This window comes from Centruroides sculpturatus, unplaced genomic scaffold, assembly GCF_000671375.1.
Source record: "Centruroides sculpturatus isolate CEXI.00-Female unplaced genomic scaffold, Cexi_2.0 scaffold43, whole genome shotgun sequence".
NCBI lineage: Eukaryota > Metazoa > Arthropoda > Arachnida > Scorpiones > Buthidae > Centruroides > Centruroides sculpturatus.
Genome location: NW_019384334.1, coordinates 536,703 through 552,152, shown reverse-complemented (window position 1 = coordinate 552,152; position 15,450 = coordinate 536,703). Strand labels below are relative to the sequence as shown.

General features: G+C 30.4%; 2 protein-coding genes across 2 annotated transcripts in view; both read right to left on the bottom strand.

The window, feature by feature from the left end:
• Positions 1-15,450, bottom strand: part of LOC111631443 (piwi-like protein Ago3) — a 65,195-nt gene that overhangs the window by 27,731 nt on the left and 22,014 nt on the right. Inside the window, exons 11-14 of the mRNA XM_023375694.1 lie at positions 14,885-14,984; positions 14,711-14,797; positions 10,038-10,178; positions 3,116-3,229 (exon numbers count right to left, since the gene is read on the bottom strand). Coding sequence (XP_023231462.1) covers positions 3,116-3,229; positions 10,038-10,178; positions 14,711-14,797; positions 14,885-14,984 — 442 coding nt within the window. The remainder of the gene's footprint in view (positions 1-3,115; positions 3,230-10,037; positions 10,179-14,710; positions 14,798-14,884; positions 14,985-15,450) is intronic.
• Positions 8,501-10,025, bottom strand: LOC111631453. The gene has a single exon (XM_023375703.1). The coding sequence runs from the start codon at positions 9,623-9,625 to the stop codon at positions 8,663-8,665; it is 963 nt and encodes a 320-aa protein (XP_023231471.1). The 5' UTR covers positions 9,626-10,025; the 3' UTR covers positions 8,501-8,662.

Below are 15,450 nucleotides of genomic sequence, written 5' to 3'. Positions count from 1 at the left end.
GCCAAGCGAAATCGATATTACCTATGGCATCCATGATGTTATATTTTTCCAAAATTGCACCATACAAACATAGATTTAAGGAAAGTACAGCACTATGATGAATTGCCACCTTTTGCTGATTGGTTTGTGTTTGGGAATAATCGTATTACATATGAATCAATCAAATACTGCAATAATTTGAATCAGCTTAAATTTTAAGTTTAGGCTTCAAGCAGACTGCTTACGTTGAATTAGCATTAATCGAGGAAGCGTTAAACGAGGTCTTACTGTACTCTCCTATTTGAATGTATCTTTAGAAGAATAGAATGTATTTACAAGTTAGGATGAGCAGAAATACTATCCTAACTGGTGTCAGGATCTGAGGTCAAAGGGACCTTACAATCCCAACGACACCTAATAGAATAGCCATCCAGTGACAAAGTGAGTGGCCTTTACCAGGCTGACATCAGAGAAAGGGTTAGGTCTCGCACCTTAACCCCAGGCTTCTCACAATATCATACAGAATTATAAACTCAATATAATACATTGATTATGAAAAATAAAATTAGTCATTGCCAATGTCATAGGACAATTAACAGACTATTTGATGTTCAAAAACATCGTCGTCATTATTTATGACGACGATGTTCATGCAATTTTTTTCTGAAAGAAATGAGATGAACTAAATTTTTGCAAAAAGATAAATACTTTTTGTTTTCATTGACTTTATTACTATTTTCTTTTCTATTTAGCTATTTAATCAAGACTTCAGAAACAGTTTTATATGCAATTTATTAATTTGCAATTTTCCATATGGGAAATGAGTGAATATTTTGTTTTAATTCAAGTTGATATACAATTTAACCCATTAAATAGCATCAAAAAGAGTTTTGAAATAAGAACAATTTTTTCCATCTTTTTTTAAAAGTAATTTCTTGGTTTTGGTCTTTCTTAAAAGTCAAAACCTTGGTTCAGTATTTGAGACATATTCATCTTTACCACAAACACATAACTGTGTAAGTAGTCAGTGATATAACAAGTATCAAAACTGATCAGAAACACAGCAAAAAGCATTTCAATTTTAAAACATGTGGTTTCTGTGTGTCTTGGCAAGTATTCCCAACTAATGTCTATGCAGGCCTGGGAGTGCCATTTCCCCTCTGAAAAAGTGAGAAAAGTGAGTTGAAATACAGAAAAAGTGAGTGCAATACAGGTAGCCCTTGGTTTACGCCGGCTCAATTTACACCGATTCACAATAATGCCGCTGTGCAATTCGCTATTTCGCAGTGTAATTCCCCAATTTTCCCTATGCTAGACTGATTTTCATTTCAGTATTGACATATNCAGCTTCCTTCTTTTTTGCTTCCTCTTGCTTTTGAACACTTTTAACACTAACAAGCATGACATGTGCTGCCCGTATTTCATTCATATTCTTGCTATTAATGGCCTTCTCCAGTTTTTTGTTTGCTGCTTCTAACAAAACCTGGCCTGTCTTGTGTATTTCACTTTCTTCTATTTTTTTCTGTTTTAAACTCTGCTGCAGTGCCATAATATTTCCCTTGACATGAATAGCTCTCTTTTGATGTTCTTCAAAATTTTTCTGTGCATCCTCTTCTGCTCTTTTTTTCTGTTTCTCTTTTTCTTTTAACTTCTTTTCATTTTCCAATTGATCTTGATAATTTCTACGTGCTAAAGCAACTAATTTCAGTAAATCCTTTGTAATAGGTACAAGGTGTGGGCTTCGGTCATACATGTTTAGTCCCTCCTTAACAATCAAAAGTGAATTAAGCATTCTTTCTGACATTGATGCTCTATCAGGAGGAAGTGCCCAGCGTAAAATTGAAAATCCCCGTTCCACATCAGCATTGCCACGAGAGAGTGTCAATGCTGATTTCACCAATTTGGTTACACTGGGATATCTTGCATTCCCAAGGGAGTCAACCAATTTAAAATACTGACTCCAATAAGAATCAATTCTCTCATCTTTTGAGTCTGTCAAATCACTCTCAACTCGCTCAAATTGAAGTAGNATTAGGAGGTTATTTAATCAACTCATTCACGGCATTAGAGCTTCTATGTGCAGTAACTTATGAGTAATGAGTTACTACTGTACACCGAAGCAACAAACATATGTTTTTAAAAAATCGAATGTTGTTAAAACATATGTTTCGTTCTCTTGTTCTATTAAAAGCTAAGTTTTTAAATAACATAATTTTATCTTTAAGACATTTCCAAATTTAATATAGAAAAATATAGATAAATAAATAAATACGTAAAAGTAATAGTGAATTTTCATACAGATGAACTCACATTCTTTAACCTGTGCAGAAACCATGAGCTAGATTCCTGCTCATGGTTGACTATGTCCATGCATTCATGTAATGTTTTTCTACTGCTGTTTGTGATTAAAAATGTATCTTCAAAATTTTTAGGGATTATTTAGAATTTTAATGCAATATGATATACACTCATTTTAAAGGTAATGTAATTAAAAATGTTTTTATAATACAAGCGAGTTTTTCTATGTTAAATGTTATGGTTTATTTATATTTATTGATTAAGGATTTGTGAAAAATTAAAAAAATCCCAGAAGTGTCATGCTAGTTTGGCAGATAGATTTGTAAGAAAAAAAACGTGAAAAACCTTTCTGGAATAATAAAATAGTTTTCATATGAAAGGATATAATCTATACGCTTTATATTGTTACATTATTGTTACTATATTTTTTTTGGTATAGCACTGAAGAGGTTCTTAAAGATAAAATAAGTTTGAAACACATATTTAACCTGTAACTTTCATAAAGCATGCTTCTGATTTAAAGGCTGTAAGATAGACTATCGAAATTGTTGTTGTTTTCGGATTAAAGAGACATATATATGTATTCTGTTATAAAGTACTAGCAAACTATTCAGCAAGGCATCATTCTCTGTAATTGAGTATTAACATGAACAATTTTTGTTTACAGGCGGCGAGTGGTTCATACTCAATTTTCTCTTCTGTGGTGAAAGTAACTGAAGTGATGAGCAAACACAAATCCTGTAATTTATATTCTTTGTTTAATAATTCAACATCCAATTATAATAAATCTGTGTTTTAAATAAATAGGATATATATACAAACATTATATAATACTTACAGCAACAATAACACCATTTTGAGTTAAATTTCTACTCCAGTCACATTCTTTGCTAGTTTCAATCCTATTATCTTTAAAGTAGATAACTTCAGATGGTAAGGAAGTCCCATTAAACTATTAAAAATAATTAATTTCAATTTATAATCAATACTTTAATGTAATATTTCATAATTTATTGAAGTTATTTTGTATAAAATGCAAATGATTAGATCATAGCAACACATGGTTTGGTCATTAAGTCCTCAGACTCACATCAATAGAGAAATAAAAAAACAGCTCATATATTAAAAAATAAATAAATATATGAGCTGTTTAATATTGTCTTTTATTAGTAAAAACTTTAATAGTTTTCTGTTTCTCCATCCATGCAAGTGCAAGGACTTACTGACCCAATTATGTCTATCCTATAAAATCCAAGTAAAAAATGGTTTTAATAAAATATAAACACTACATTATCCTTTCTGTGAAGTAACAATCATCTTCATTAAAAATAAAAATTTACTTTTTAAATCATTTTCTGAGACTTCCTAAAGTATTTTAAATTTTGCACACAAGACATTGTTACACAGAATTAATGAAACAAATTCTTTAGATATTTATGAGAATATACAAAGATGCACGCACACACACACTTCACACAGTAGATCTATATTGAGAACAATAATCAACCAATAACATTATGTAATCACATTAATTAGATCACAATTAGTGAAAATTCTAGCTTTATTAAATCAGATAATTTATAAAAAATGTTAAAATTTGAAATGTTTAAACATAAATTTAATAATAAACTTATAAGTTTATTAATTTTAATAATAATTGAGTAGTTCATCCAGTGTTATTTGCCAACTAATTTTTGGAAATATTTCATTAATAAAATATTCATATTCATCATGTTTACAAAACTCAACACATCTGTACTGTACTCCATGATGAAGTACTTTCATCTGAACATTTGTTACAGGATCTAAACTACATTCATGCTGATTTTCTTCAATTTCATCAGATAATTCTCCAGAGCTGTCTCCAGTGACAATTTGTTACATTTCTAAACTCATCACTGGATAGATTAGAATTTTCTTGTCAGTTGCCAATCAGTTTTTAAACTTTCTTCAGACATATCTATTAGTGTTGCAACGAATAGTATATTCAGCCTCAGACCGAATACTTGGCCAGGAGCGTGGCCAAATAGCCGAATATTCGGCTTGATTAATGCATGTACAAAAATTCGCACGTAAACTGCATTATGGCAAGGTTCGCGCACCCTGCTCTCTATTGGCCCACTGTCACTATGCTTCGCCAATGGCATTAATTCTTGACAGTTGTAGCGGACAGACAAGAGCGTCATGGAAGTATGTGATAAATGATGATATCAAATGTGGATAACAATAAAATGACCTACATGTGTAAATAACGGAAAAAGAACAGAGAAGGACCACGAAATGAAAATGTCAAAATAAATATGAAATTGAGTTGATAACATAATTGAACAAGTCGAGGTATCTTATTGGCACAAAATTCGTGGCAGTCAATGCCAAACAATTGTTGTCATAGACTTCGGAAAGCTAAATGCTTGTAATGAAAGTCACTTAGTGTGCACGGGCGAAAGCCTGGGGCCATCCAGGCTACCAAATTGTCTCGAATCTGTAAAATCATAACTGTGACTTATACCGATGTCCTATCTGTCTCTTTTCTCCATTATCACCAGACTATGAGATACATAATTGTAAAATGGGAAATCTACGATGGAAAAGTGATGAATCGAAAGTATCGTGATAGTGTATTATGATGTATGCATAGGCATACGTGGACTAGAGCGATAGAGGAAAAAGAAAGGGAAGAGCAAAGATGAGAGCTTAAAAAGAAGGATAGGCAGGGTCAGACCCTCAGATGTGCGACAATTCTCAAACGAATAGGTGTGTACGTGTGCTGATCTTTGTAATTATAAATTGTGAATACATATGACTATTATTATTTTCTTTTTTATTTTGTGCATGTTATAAGTTATAAATAAATATAAACAAACAACACTAACACGATAACATTAAATCTAAATACCAGAATGATTAATTTACTGTGTTTTTGTTAATTTTTACTTCTGTTTTTAGGTATTTGGCCGAATAGTGATTAATTATTTGGTATTCAGCCGAATAGTGATTAATTATTTGGTATTCAGCAGAATAGTGAAAAATAGGGCAAATACTGAATAGTAACCAAATATTCGTTACATCACTAATATCTATTTATTAACTATTCAAAAGACACTACTTCATTTTAAAGGTCTCTGTACTTATTTAAAATGTACTTATGTACTGTACTGTCTTATTTATTTAAAAAAAAAACACCATCCTTTTTAAAATAATTCTCAATCTTTCCTGAAGACCCTTGATCCAATAATACTGCCAAAAGATGCAGTGTGTCAAACAGGAAGATTATTTTAGAAAAAGAAATCTCATCAGTTTTTCTTTCACTATTATCTAATTCTAAAATTCTTGCATATATTTTCACTTCTTTAGTATCCCTAGTTAGATATGATTTCTTTATTGCAGTGTTTCTTAACAGGGGGCCGCAGCCCCCTGGGGGTCCATAAGTTTGCCGGGGGCCATCAAATTATGCAAAATTTCTTTCAGAATATAATAAAAAGAAAACTAATGTATAACTGAATATCATATTGAAAAGTGAAATAAGAAAAATGAAGTTTTTGTATTTAGTTTTTCTTTATTTATTTCTTTCCACATACATCTTTGTTAGTACAAAATAAATAAATGCTAATATGCTACTTACACCGCACTATTTACTTCTTTTATTCCAAACTAATTCTAAGAAACTATTAATGCTTGGAATTTTAAAAATAATTAGGAAAAACAGTAGGCTTTGAAAATTTAAATTGTTTTGCAAAAGATATGCAAAATCTTTACAATACTTTGTGGGTGTTTTAGTTTTAGTTTAGTTTTAGCATCAACTATAGATCGAATAATAGTGCGTTTCTTTCTTATATTGTGTGTTTAGTTTTAATTATTTATAATTAACCCATAAAAATAAGCAAAAACAGAAAAACACATTGGGAAATTTTTACAATGTAAATAATAACGGACTAGGACTTTCAACAGAAGACATAGTGTAGAAAATACTAGTGAAAGTTTCCATCAAAACTTTCACTAGTATTTTCTACACTATGTCTTCTGTATCATCATCATGATACAGTGAAAAATGCAACGGAAAAAACATGAGTCCTAAAACTGAAGGTATAAAATTAAGTAACATTAAAATTAGAAAATACAATCAAGATTATATCAAATATGGGTTATGAAATATTTGGTGGGCCGCGAGTATAAAAAAGGTTAAGAACCACTGCTTTATTGCATGGCTGAAACAATGATGCATTTGCAGAAATGTCTCTGGTGAATCGTGTTTTCATTTTTTCCTGCCGATATTTCAATATTCACTCTGTTTTTCAATTTTTTTTTAACATTTTACAATGACATATTGTTAATTCATGAATGTGCTGTACAATTATTTCCCAATACAACATTCTTTCATTGCAAGTTTATATCAAATTTAAATAACCAGTTGCTAGAAATGTCTAATGTCATCCAGGCATTTTCACTTGAATAGTAAGCCACTAGTAAATGTTTCACACACTAAAAACATCTAATTTTTCTTTTCTAATCAATAGAAGTCTGTTCTTGCCCTGCATATTAGCACAGCAAAGAAATGTAGTTTGTTCCTTTAGTGATTTTAATCCTTACACTTTCATGTTTAAACATATATGATCAGACATTGCACAAAAATAAAGAGCTGTTTCATTTGCATTGTAAATATTTCTCAGTGAATATTTGGCAATCATTTTTGGCCATTTTGTCTATTCACAATTCAGCTGTTGCAGAATCAGAAATTTTCTCATCACCATGAGAATGTCTACATGCAATATTCAACTTATTTTCCAGTTAAACCAATCATTGATTGAAAATTGATTAAAATATTTTCCACATTTTTAGCTAATTCTTCTGCTTTATGATGCAATAGTGGCCAATTAAGAAAAGCATTTTTTTTTCACAAACATTTCTAAATAAAAGCTTCAAAGCTAAATCAACTTCACTATTTTTTCCAGTTCAATTTTTCTGGTGAGTCATGTTCTCATTTTTTTTTCCTAATGACATTTCAATATTCACTGTTTTTCAAAACCTTGCATAAACCTGTCTGCCAAATCTTTAATTGTGAAGCAGCATTGCATTTACTCATATTTTGCAACATAGCATTCTAAAATCCAACCTTAAATTTGAAAGATAAATTTCCACTTCTTATTTGCTTCTTTCATTATAGTATAGTGGTGGTGCTTTGTACTTCAAATTTAATTCATTCCAAAAGAAATGAATTTTGATAAACTCATCCAGTTTGATAAACTTAAAATAGCAAACACACACAATTTAAGTAAAACAACACAATCAAATACCCCAATAATAAATTAAAACAATGTAGGTTGCCATTTTAAAAGAGTGCTACTGTACAAGCATCAACTCCTGATTTTAAAACAACAGCACAATTGCACAAGCTTCAACTCTCGATTTTAACTTTAAACTACCATTCTTCTCAAGTCAGAGTTAACAGAATCTATTAAGATTACTTAACTTTGTGAATGCCAATTTCTTGCAAACTCTAGATTTAACGTTCAATTTAACTCTAACTCAGCCTACTGAATATGGCTGTTAGACTAAATGAAAATTACTCACCTTTTCAAAAGATTTCTTTGAGTTGACAATACTTAATTTAGAAAAAATACAGCCACCAGTAGTAAGGAAAATCTGTATAAATTACGATTTGAGTATATTAGTAAACTCTGAATGTAGTTAGGGGTGCACACAGATTGAGCCAACAAGATGTAGTGAAGTGTGATATGCAGAGCTACAGTATGTGCCTATTGTAAGTTCAGTCAAATTTAGACATGTACTTTTGCTACCTCTTTGCATTTCAAGGAAACTTAACTCCATTTCCAAATGATGTGGACAGTCTACTATCGAGATATAAAATAAATTAACAGTTTGGATTCAGTTAAAATGTTGAATTTTTTCCACCTAGATTGCCAGATTTACATATCGTGCATTGGTCAGAACTTATATGAATAATTAAAATTTTTTTCTAGTCATCTATGAAAATTTATTATAAAGCCAAAATTTTTATCACTGCACTTTTAAATTCTTCTTTACATTATCTAAAAACATTTTTTACTAATTTAAATAGAGTGAGAATACACAGTGCTTTTTTTGGGGGGGAAAAAAATGGTGGAATGCTCATCTCATTACTAAAAATATATTACAAATACATTACATTACTTTTATTAATCGTATTTAAAACATGTTTATAATATATTCCAAAGTTTTGTCCAGTTTTCGTCTAACAAATCTTCTCAACTTCTTTTTATACTGTTAGTATCTGTGGCCGAATGACGTCCTCTGAGTAACAAGAGATCAACGTATTTTGAAGGATCGAAAAGTTTCAGAGGCGGTCCGACAAGTTTGATGAATAAAAGTGCTGAAATTGTCTTAGTCTTTAATGAAGTTCTTGTTGCTTCATCTGCAAAAACCCGCATTCATATTCACTTGAAGATATAGGAATGATATTCAAAGTATTTATCAAATGCAGTAGTTCTTCTGGATATGTCTTTTCAAGAACATATTCATGGAATCCATGAATCATTTCCCTTTTATTTAGTTGCAATCTGATTGACAAGTTTCTAATTTCTTCTTCTCCAAATGTCAGTTGAGTATTAATATCTTTAGGCCAATGTTTTTGATCAAGTTCACGAGACCAATTCACCAACTCATCATCTTTGCTATCAAGCAATCTTCTTTCGATTGACTCTTTCAATTTTGTATAAAATTTACTTGGGTCAATGACTGGATCCTTTCTTGATTCTTTTTCGTGGAGTTTTACTCCATGAAAGTGAAGATCACGTACAGCATCTACAGCACATCTATAATAGAGCCCAAAGTTCTGTTTTCTTTCTTCAAAAACTTGTACTAGCATTTTTATTTTGTTATTTGCCCTATATAGGTCCATGTTGTGGTTCTGTAGTTCCAAGCTTAGTTCTAAAAATTCTTGGAGAGCGTCACACGTCAATCTTAGATCCAGTAAAAATTCTGTGAACATGATTTTTCTTTTCAAGCCGTATGTGAAAAGCTGAACCTTTTGGAACTTGTAGGGCTTGAGTCCAAGTTCCTTTTTCACCATTAACCACATCGATTTGCAATTGATTTCAATCTCACTAGCAATTCTTCTCATGGAGATCTTTGCATGTCGGTCAACTTGCTTTTTGATGATCTTGCAGTTCCTAGACGTGTTGATGGTGTGCTTTCTTTCACATCCGGGATGATCACCATCATGACCAAGCTCCTTAAATTGCTGAACTGCATCCGAGACTGTCATTTTGGGAACACCAAGCAAACAAACAATTTCACATCGACGCTTTCCTTGCCAGAATAGCTCCAAAATTGCACAACGTTTGTTTGACATCTTTAAAAAATAAAGAACTAACCCTTATATTACATCTACATGGGCAGGAAATCACGGAGAATTAAACAACATGTAAATTGGTGACGATAAAAAAGTTCAGGTGCAGCATTGCTACAAACTTTGGGTTAATTATTGTCACCCTGTATATAAGTTACCATGCCAAATTTTATTTATTAATCTTTATCCCATCCTGAAATATTTAACAAAATAGACATCAACACATACACACCTGAAAAATTTTTACTGTTATTTTTTTTTTACTTCTTTTTGGTTCAGGGATCTCAAAATATCAAGATTTTTCAAACCCAGAGTTAAATTTGATATGATTACAATATTTTCCTATATCATGTTATAACAGCCAGGAACAAAAATTTATACACATTATGTATAACTAGTTACTATTTCAACTTACCTTAACTGCAGCATCTTCTAAACGAAGACCCCAGGCAGAAAGATCTTCAACTATTTCTGGATTAGAATTAATATTTTCAACAAATCGTTTAATTGCAAGGTGTCTTTGATTGGGAGTTATGCGTGTGTGGGATGCTATATCCTGTAAAATAAAGCCCATGTATAATTATTTTATTTAGAATTTTATCTCCATAGTTTATGCCTTTGTATTGTATAAATAAATATTTGAACTACAAATGCAGTTGTATAAGTCAATCTCATTTTCTAAGATTTTCAGCTATTTTCTAAGATTGATACAATTATAAAAGTCAACCCTTAATTTTGGCAAGATATTTTTCATGCTTAAAAAGTTGACTTCTACATGACTTTATACCAGTATATATAATTATTATATATACTGGTATAAAGTCATGTAGAAGTCAACTTTTATTTATTTAGTATTATTTTTTAGTATTATTTTTTATTTATTTTAGTATTATTTTTCTGTCAAGTAACATCATAAAAATATATATTTGTACTAAGTATAATATAAAAACTCACTGGTTATCTATTTGTAATATGCAGGAGATAAATAATTCTAATTACATGTACAGCAATATCAGTGAGAAAGGAAACTTCTGATAGCATAAACCATTAAATAAAATATAAGAAAAATCATAATTAAGAGCTGCTTCTGATTCATTGGATATTTATCAGTTTATTAGTCACATGTAAGGAGAAATTAAACTATAAATTATTTGAAATAAGTATGAAAAGCATCAGTAAATGGCAGCAATTTGTTTCTGAGTCAAAATTTGGTCATGTACTACTTGTTTTACAAAGAGTTGTAATTATACCTAGACTAGTAATCATCAAAGTGGGGTGATCTCACCTTTAGGACGTCAGAGAAAATTTTTTTGGAGGTATGAGTAAATATATAATTGATTGATATTGTTGTTAAGTGTAGAGTTCATAATCTTAAAAAAATAATAAATAGGATAATTGAATAACCTTCTTAATGATATAAAAATACACAAAACCCAGTGCCAATATGATAAACTACTTAAGTTGAAATTACCAAAACATTAGAATTATTATTACATTAATTAATTAGCAACATTTTTAATCCTGATTTACAGCACCTTCACATTCAATAAACAGATTAAGTCACCTGCTTTCATGCAAGATGGAGTACCTCTACATATTGGATACTGTGAACAGTTTATGTGCCAATATTTCACCAATAGAAGATTGTCATGCATTTCTTATTGCTTGTCTCCTTGATTTCCATAGCTGAATTCATGCAATTTTTGGCAAACACTTAAAAAGTATGCTTTGTTGAGGACTTTTTATAAATTTGGCAGCCTTGAAAAACAGCACCATATAACAAATGAGAAGTATCATGAAGGATTAATTATGGTAAACCGTTAAACACTTTCAGAATAGGAACCTCCTATTCTTAAGCAGTATACTCTGGGTAGCTAAGGTCTCTGTACATCACAAATATCATACAAATAAAATTCTTGTTGCTTGCAATGCCAAAAGTATTGTAGTGGTAAGTTTTGATACAAACTCTTTACAGAAAGTCTTCCACATGTTCTGAAATGTCTCCGTAACAGATATGGTTTATTTGGACTGCTAAATATCTCTCTAGACAACAGTGAATGGGGTTATTTTAATTATGACAACTCAGTAGATGAAAAAGTTTATTTTCCCTACAAACAGAGCTAAATGACTTTTTAAATAACACATTCATTCAAGACATACAAATGGAAATTAGTCTAAACTAGGTTCTGACAATCTTTTTTACAAGAGTCAATTTTTTAAATTTCAATTTAAATCAATTTATCCACAGTTATAGAATATGAAAATGAAAAAAACATTTTAAATATAATAAAACTGTATTTAATGACATCTACTTTTTAAGGTGCATAGACAATACATGATTTGGTAATCATTTTCCAAGAAATAAAATTTAAATTACTTGAAATAAAATGTCATTCAATGAAAATATAATGAATGTTTTAAATGAATTAAGTACAATGATCCTTTCTAAGATTACAGTACAGTAGCACTGTTGATAGACGTTTCTGTTATTGCATCACTATATTATAAATTTTATCTTTGTTACTACTTGTATTTTTATCTTTATTTTTTATGCTCAATATTACTTTTAAATTTATTCCTATCTTCATCATTCTATGTATATACATGTATATTTTTGTTGTGCTTATTTTATGCATTTAATTATCACAGTACAAAATTCTTTCACAGTTGGATTTAAATTAATTATATTCAGTTTGGTTATACTTCTAAATTGTATTTCTACAATGTTCACTTCATACACTTCTACACTACAATTTCCCTTTCATTACCTCACAGATGTGCATATACTAACCTACTAACCACGCACTTTTGAAACAATCATTTTCATACCAGTAAGGAATATATATTGGGTTGTTCGGAAAGTAAGTTCGTTTTTTTTTCCACTAGACAGATTAGTCATATTTTTCCCCCATTTTCGTTCTAAACCGTATTATCATTATATATTTTGACAGCTAGCATTTTAAGGATTATTTGTAGAAAATTTTGTTTGATTTCGTGCAATTGTTTATTTTGTGTGTCCCATCAAATATGGAAGATCGAAAGCAGCATCTTCGGCATATTTTGTGTTTTTATTACCGAAAGAATAAAAATGCCGTTCAAGCAAGAAAAAAATCGTGTGACATGTATGGTAGAGATGTGTTGACAGAACAACAGTGCCAAAACTGGTTTACAAAATTTCGTTATCAAAATTTCAGTATTGAAGATGCACCATGTTATGGATGGCCAATTGAAGCCAATGAAAACAAAATAAAAGTACCCATTGATGCAAACTGCAGAATAACAACACGTGAAATCACTGAGAGATTAAATTTGTCAAATTGAACTGTTTATGAGTACTTGAAACAAATTGGTTTCGTTTCAAAGCTCAATATATGAATTCCACGAGTTCTTAAAGAGAAATGTTCTATTTGGTGGGATTTTAAGGAAAATTTTTTTGGAGCTTTTACCAGACAATTTAACAATTGATTCAAAAGTGTACTGCATTCGAGTAAACAAATTACGTAATATCATCAAACAGAAAAAGTGGTCCAGAATTGATAGAAAAAAAAACAGATGTAGTGTTTTACCACAATAATGACAAATTTCACACAAGTTTCGTAACTCATCAGAAACTGTTATAACTTAGATGGGTCGTGCTATCACGCCAACCATATTCGACAGATCGAGCACACTCGGATTATTACTTGTTCTGGTCTATAAAATTTTTTTTAACTGTAAATAAGTGATGTGAATTTTTTTTGTATTTTTTCGAATACTTTGTTCGTTATATAGTTCAAATTTTGAACTGAAGAAGATCGATTAAAACGATCGAAAACGTTTTTCAACGCATTAAAATTGTGCTGGAATAGAGAAAGGTATTTGTTTATTTTTATTTAATATTTCCAGTAAGCATTTAGTTATTTATTTAACTATAAGTGACCCTGAAATACAAAAGCAATCACTAATAAAAAATATTTAGCTTCATTATTTTTACCTGTTGTCTATGAAGTTATCTATACTCTACAGTAGTGGTGTGTGACCCCAGAGGGGGGTCACAAGAAAATTTTTCAGAGTTGCCACATTCAGAGAAATTTATTTAACAATAAAAAATATAAGGCTTTTCTTCAAGAAGTATCAGGTACCAGTAAAATAGTGAAATGAAATTATATTATTTGTAAAAACTATAAGAAACTATTTATAAGAACTGTATCTTTTTACAAAACAATTGTCTGTATTAGTACCTAATACCTATACTTCTTCAACCAGCAGGCAAGCAGACAGTGATACTGATAACATTGCGGCAACAGGAGTAGAACACACTGCAACAGAAAGACATATTGAACAAGCATATTTAGCTTGCAGTGCAACAGTATAGTCACAGTAAATGTCTACTGTCTATCCAGGGGTCACAACAAATTTTACACAAAATGGGTAGATCGGAAAGGAAAATAGTTTGCACACCACTGCTCTACAGGACATTATAGTTTCTTAATGAACATTTTCTAAAATGTAATAATTCACCAGCTGCTAAAATAATCCAGACATTCTGCAAAAAGAAAGAGAGAATGATATCAGGAGCCATAGAAACACTCAAAGGGTCATATATACCTCAGAGTTAGCTGGAGTTACAGGTTGCTAGTTCCTGGTCTAGATAAATAGAAAATTCTATAGAAAAGTTTCAGTTGGAAGACGACTTTGCACTCAGAAGTGATATCTGTTTCTCTGCACAAGAATGAGTGATCAAGAGAAGTCTACAATTATTTAGGATTACAACAGATAAAGCTTGTAGAACATACATAAATAAAAAAGTCTAGCTAAAGTACACAACAACACATTAAACTCACTGCTATATCTGAATTCAAAACATACAACTACAGCAATAAATCTACATTCCAATAATTGTTATTCACTTAATATCACATGCCAGATACACAAAGAATCAGAACAATTCCAGAAGAAAATAAACTTAAATAACAAAATACAAGGTTTATCCCTAAATATCCAAACTGATGTTTTTTTATAATTAACACAGTAACATACATCACTTAAACTGCACATTCCTTATAATTTTTTATATGAATATGTAATTTAAAATAATTTTAAAATTACCTTCATAACTTTAAAATCAGATCTCATAGTATCTGTTAATCCAGTCAAATATGATAATTCAGGAATTAAACAAAGAAATTTTGAATCCTATAAAAATAAAAAATATTATTATTATTTTAGTGATAAATTATATTAAATATAACTTTCTACATACAAAAATAAAAAACCTCATACCTGGTTTGTACCATCCGCAGCACCAGGAATATTTTTTTTCTTTGGACGGTGAATAAGTAATGGTTGGGAATTATCTTTAATATCAATGTCATATGATTTCCTGAAATAAAATGCACTCATCTTATTATAGCTTTCAAAATAGATACATACATACATACATACATACATACACATATGTGTGCATATACAGTAAAAACTACTTAGGCGACCACCTGCATTCGATGGGCACCTGTCAAAACAGGAAAAAATTTCTGGCACAGAATAGTTTATACATAGAATCTTCGTATAAGTTACCTGCATTAAATGACCACCTGTGTAACACAACCATGGGCATCAATTTTTGGTTAGAAACAATATACAACAACTGTAATAATTGATCCACTTCCACGAATATATCTGGTCTAAAATATTGTTTGAACCCATCTCAACAATGTTTCCTTCTTCCTAATATAATGAATTAGTCTAAACTCTTGTTCGAACCAACCTTGGGCACTTCTCCCACCCTTGAAAATAGGTGCAGGTGTGAATGAATTAGTCTAGCAACAAAGGAAATTCATTTCAGTTTG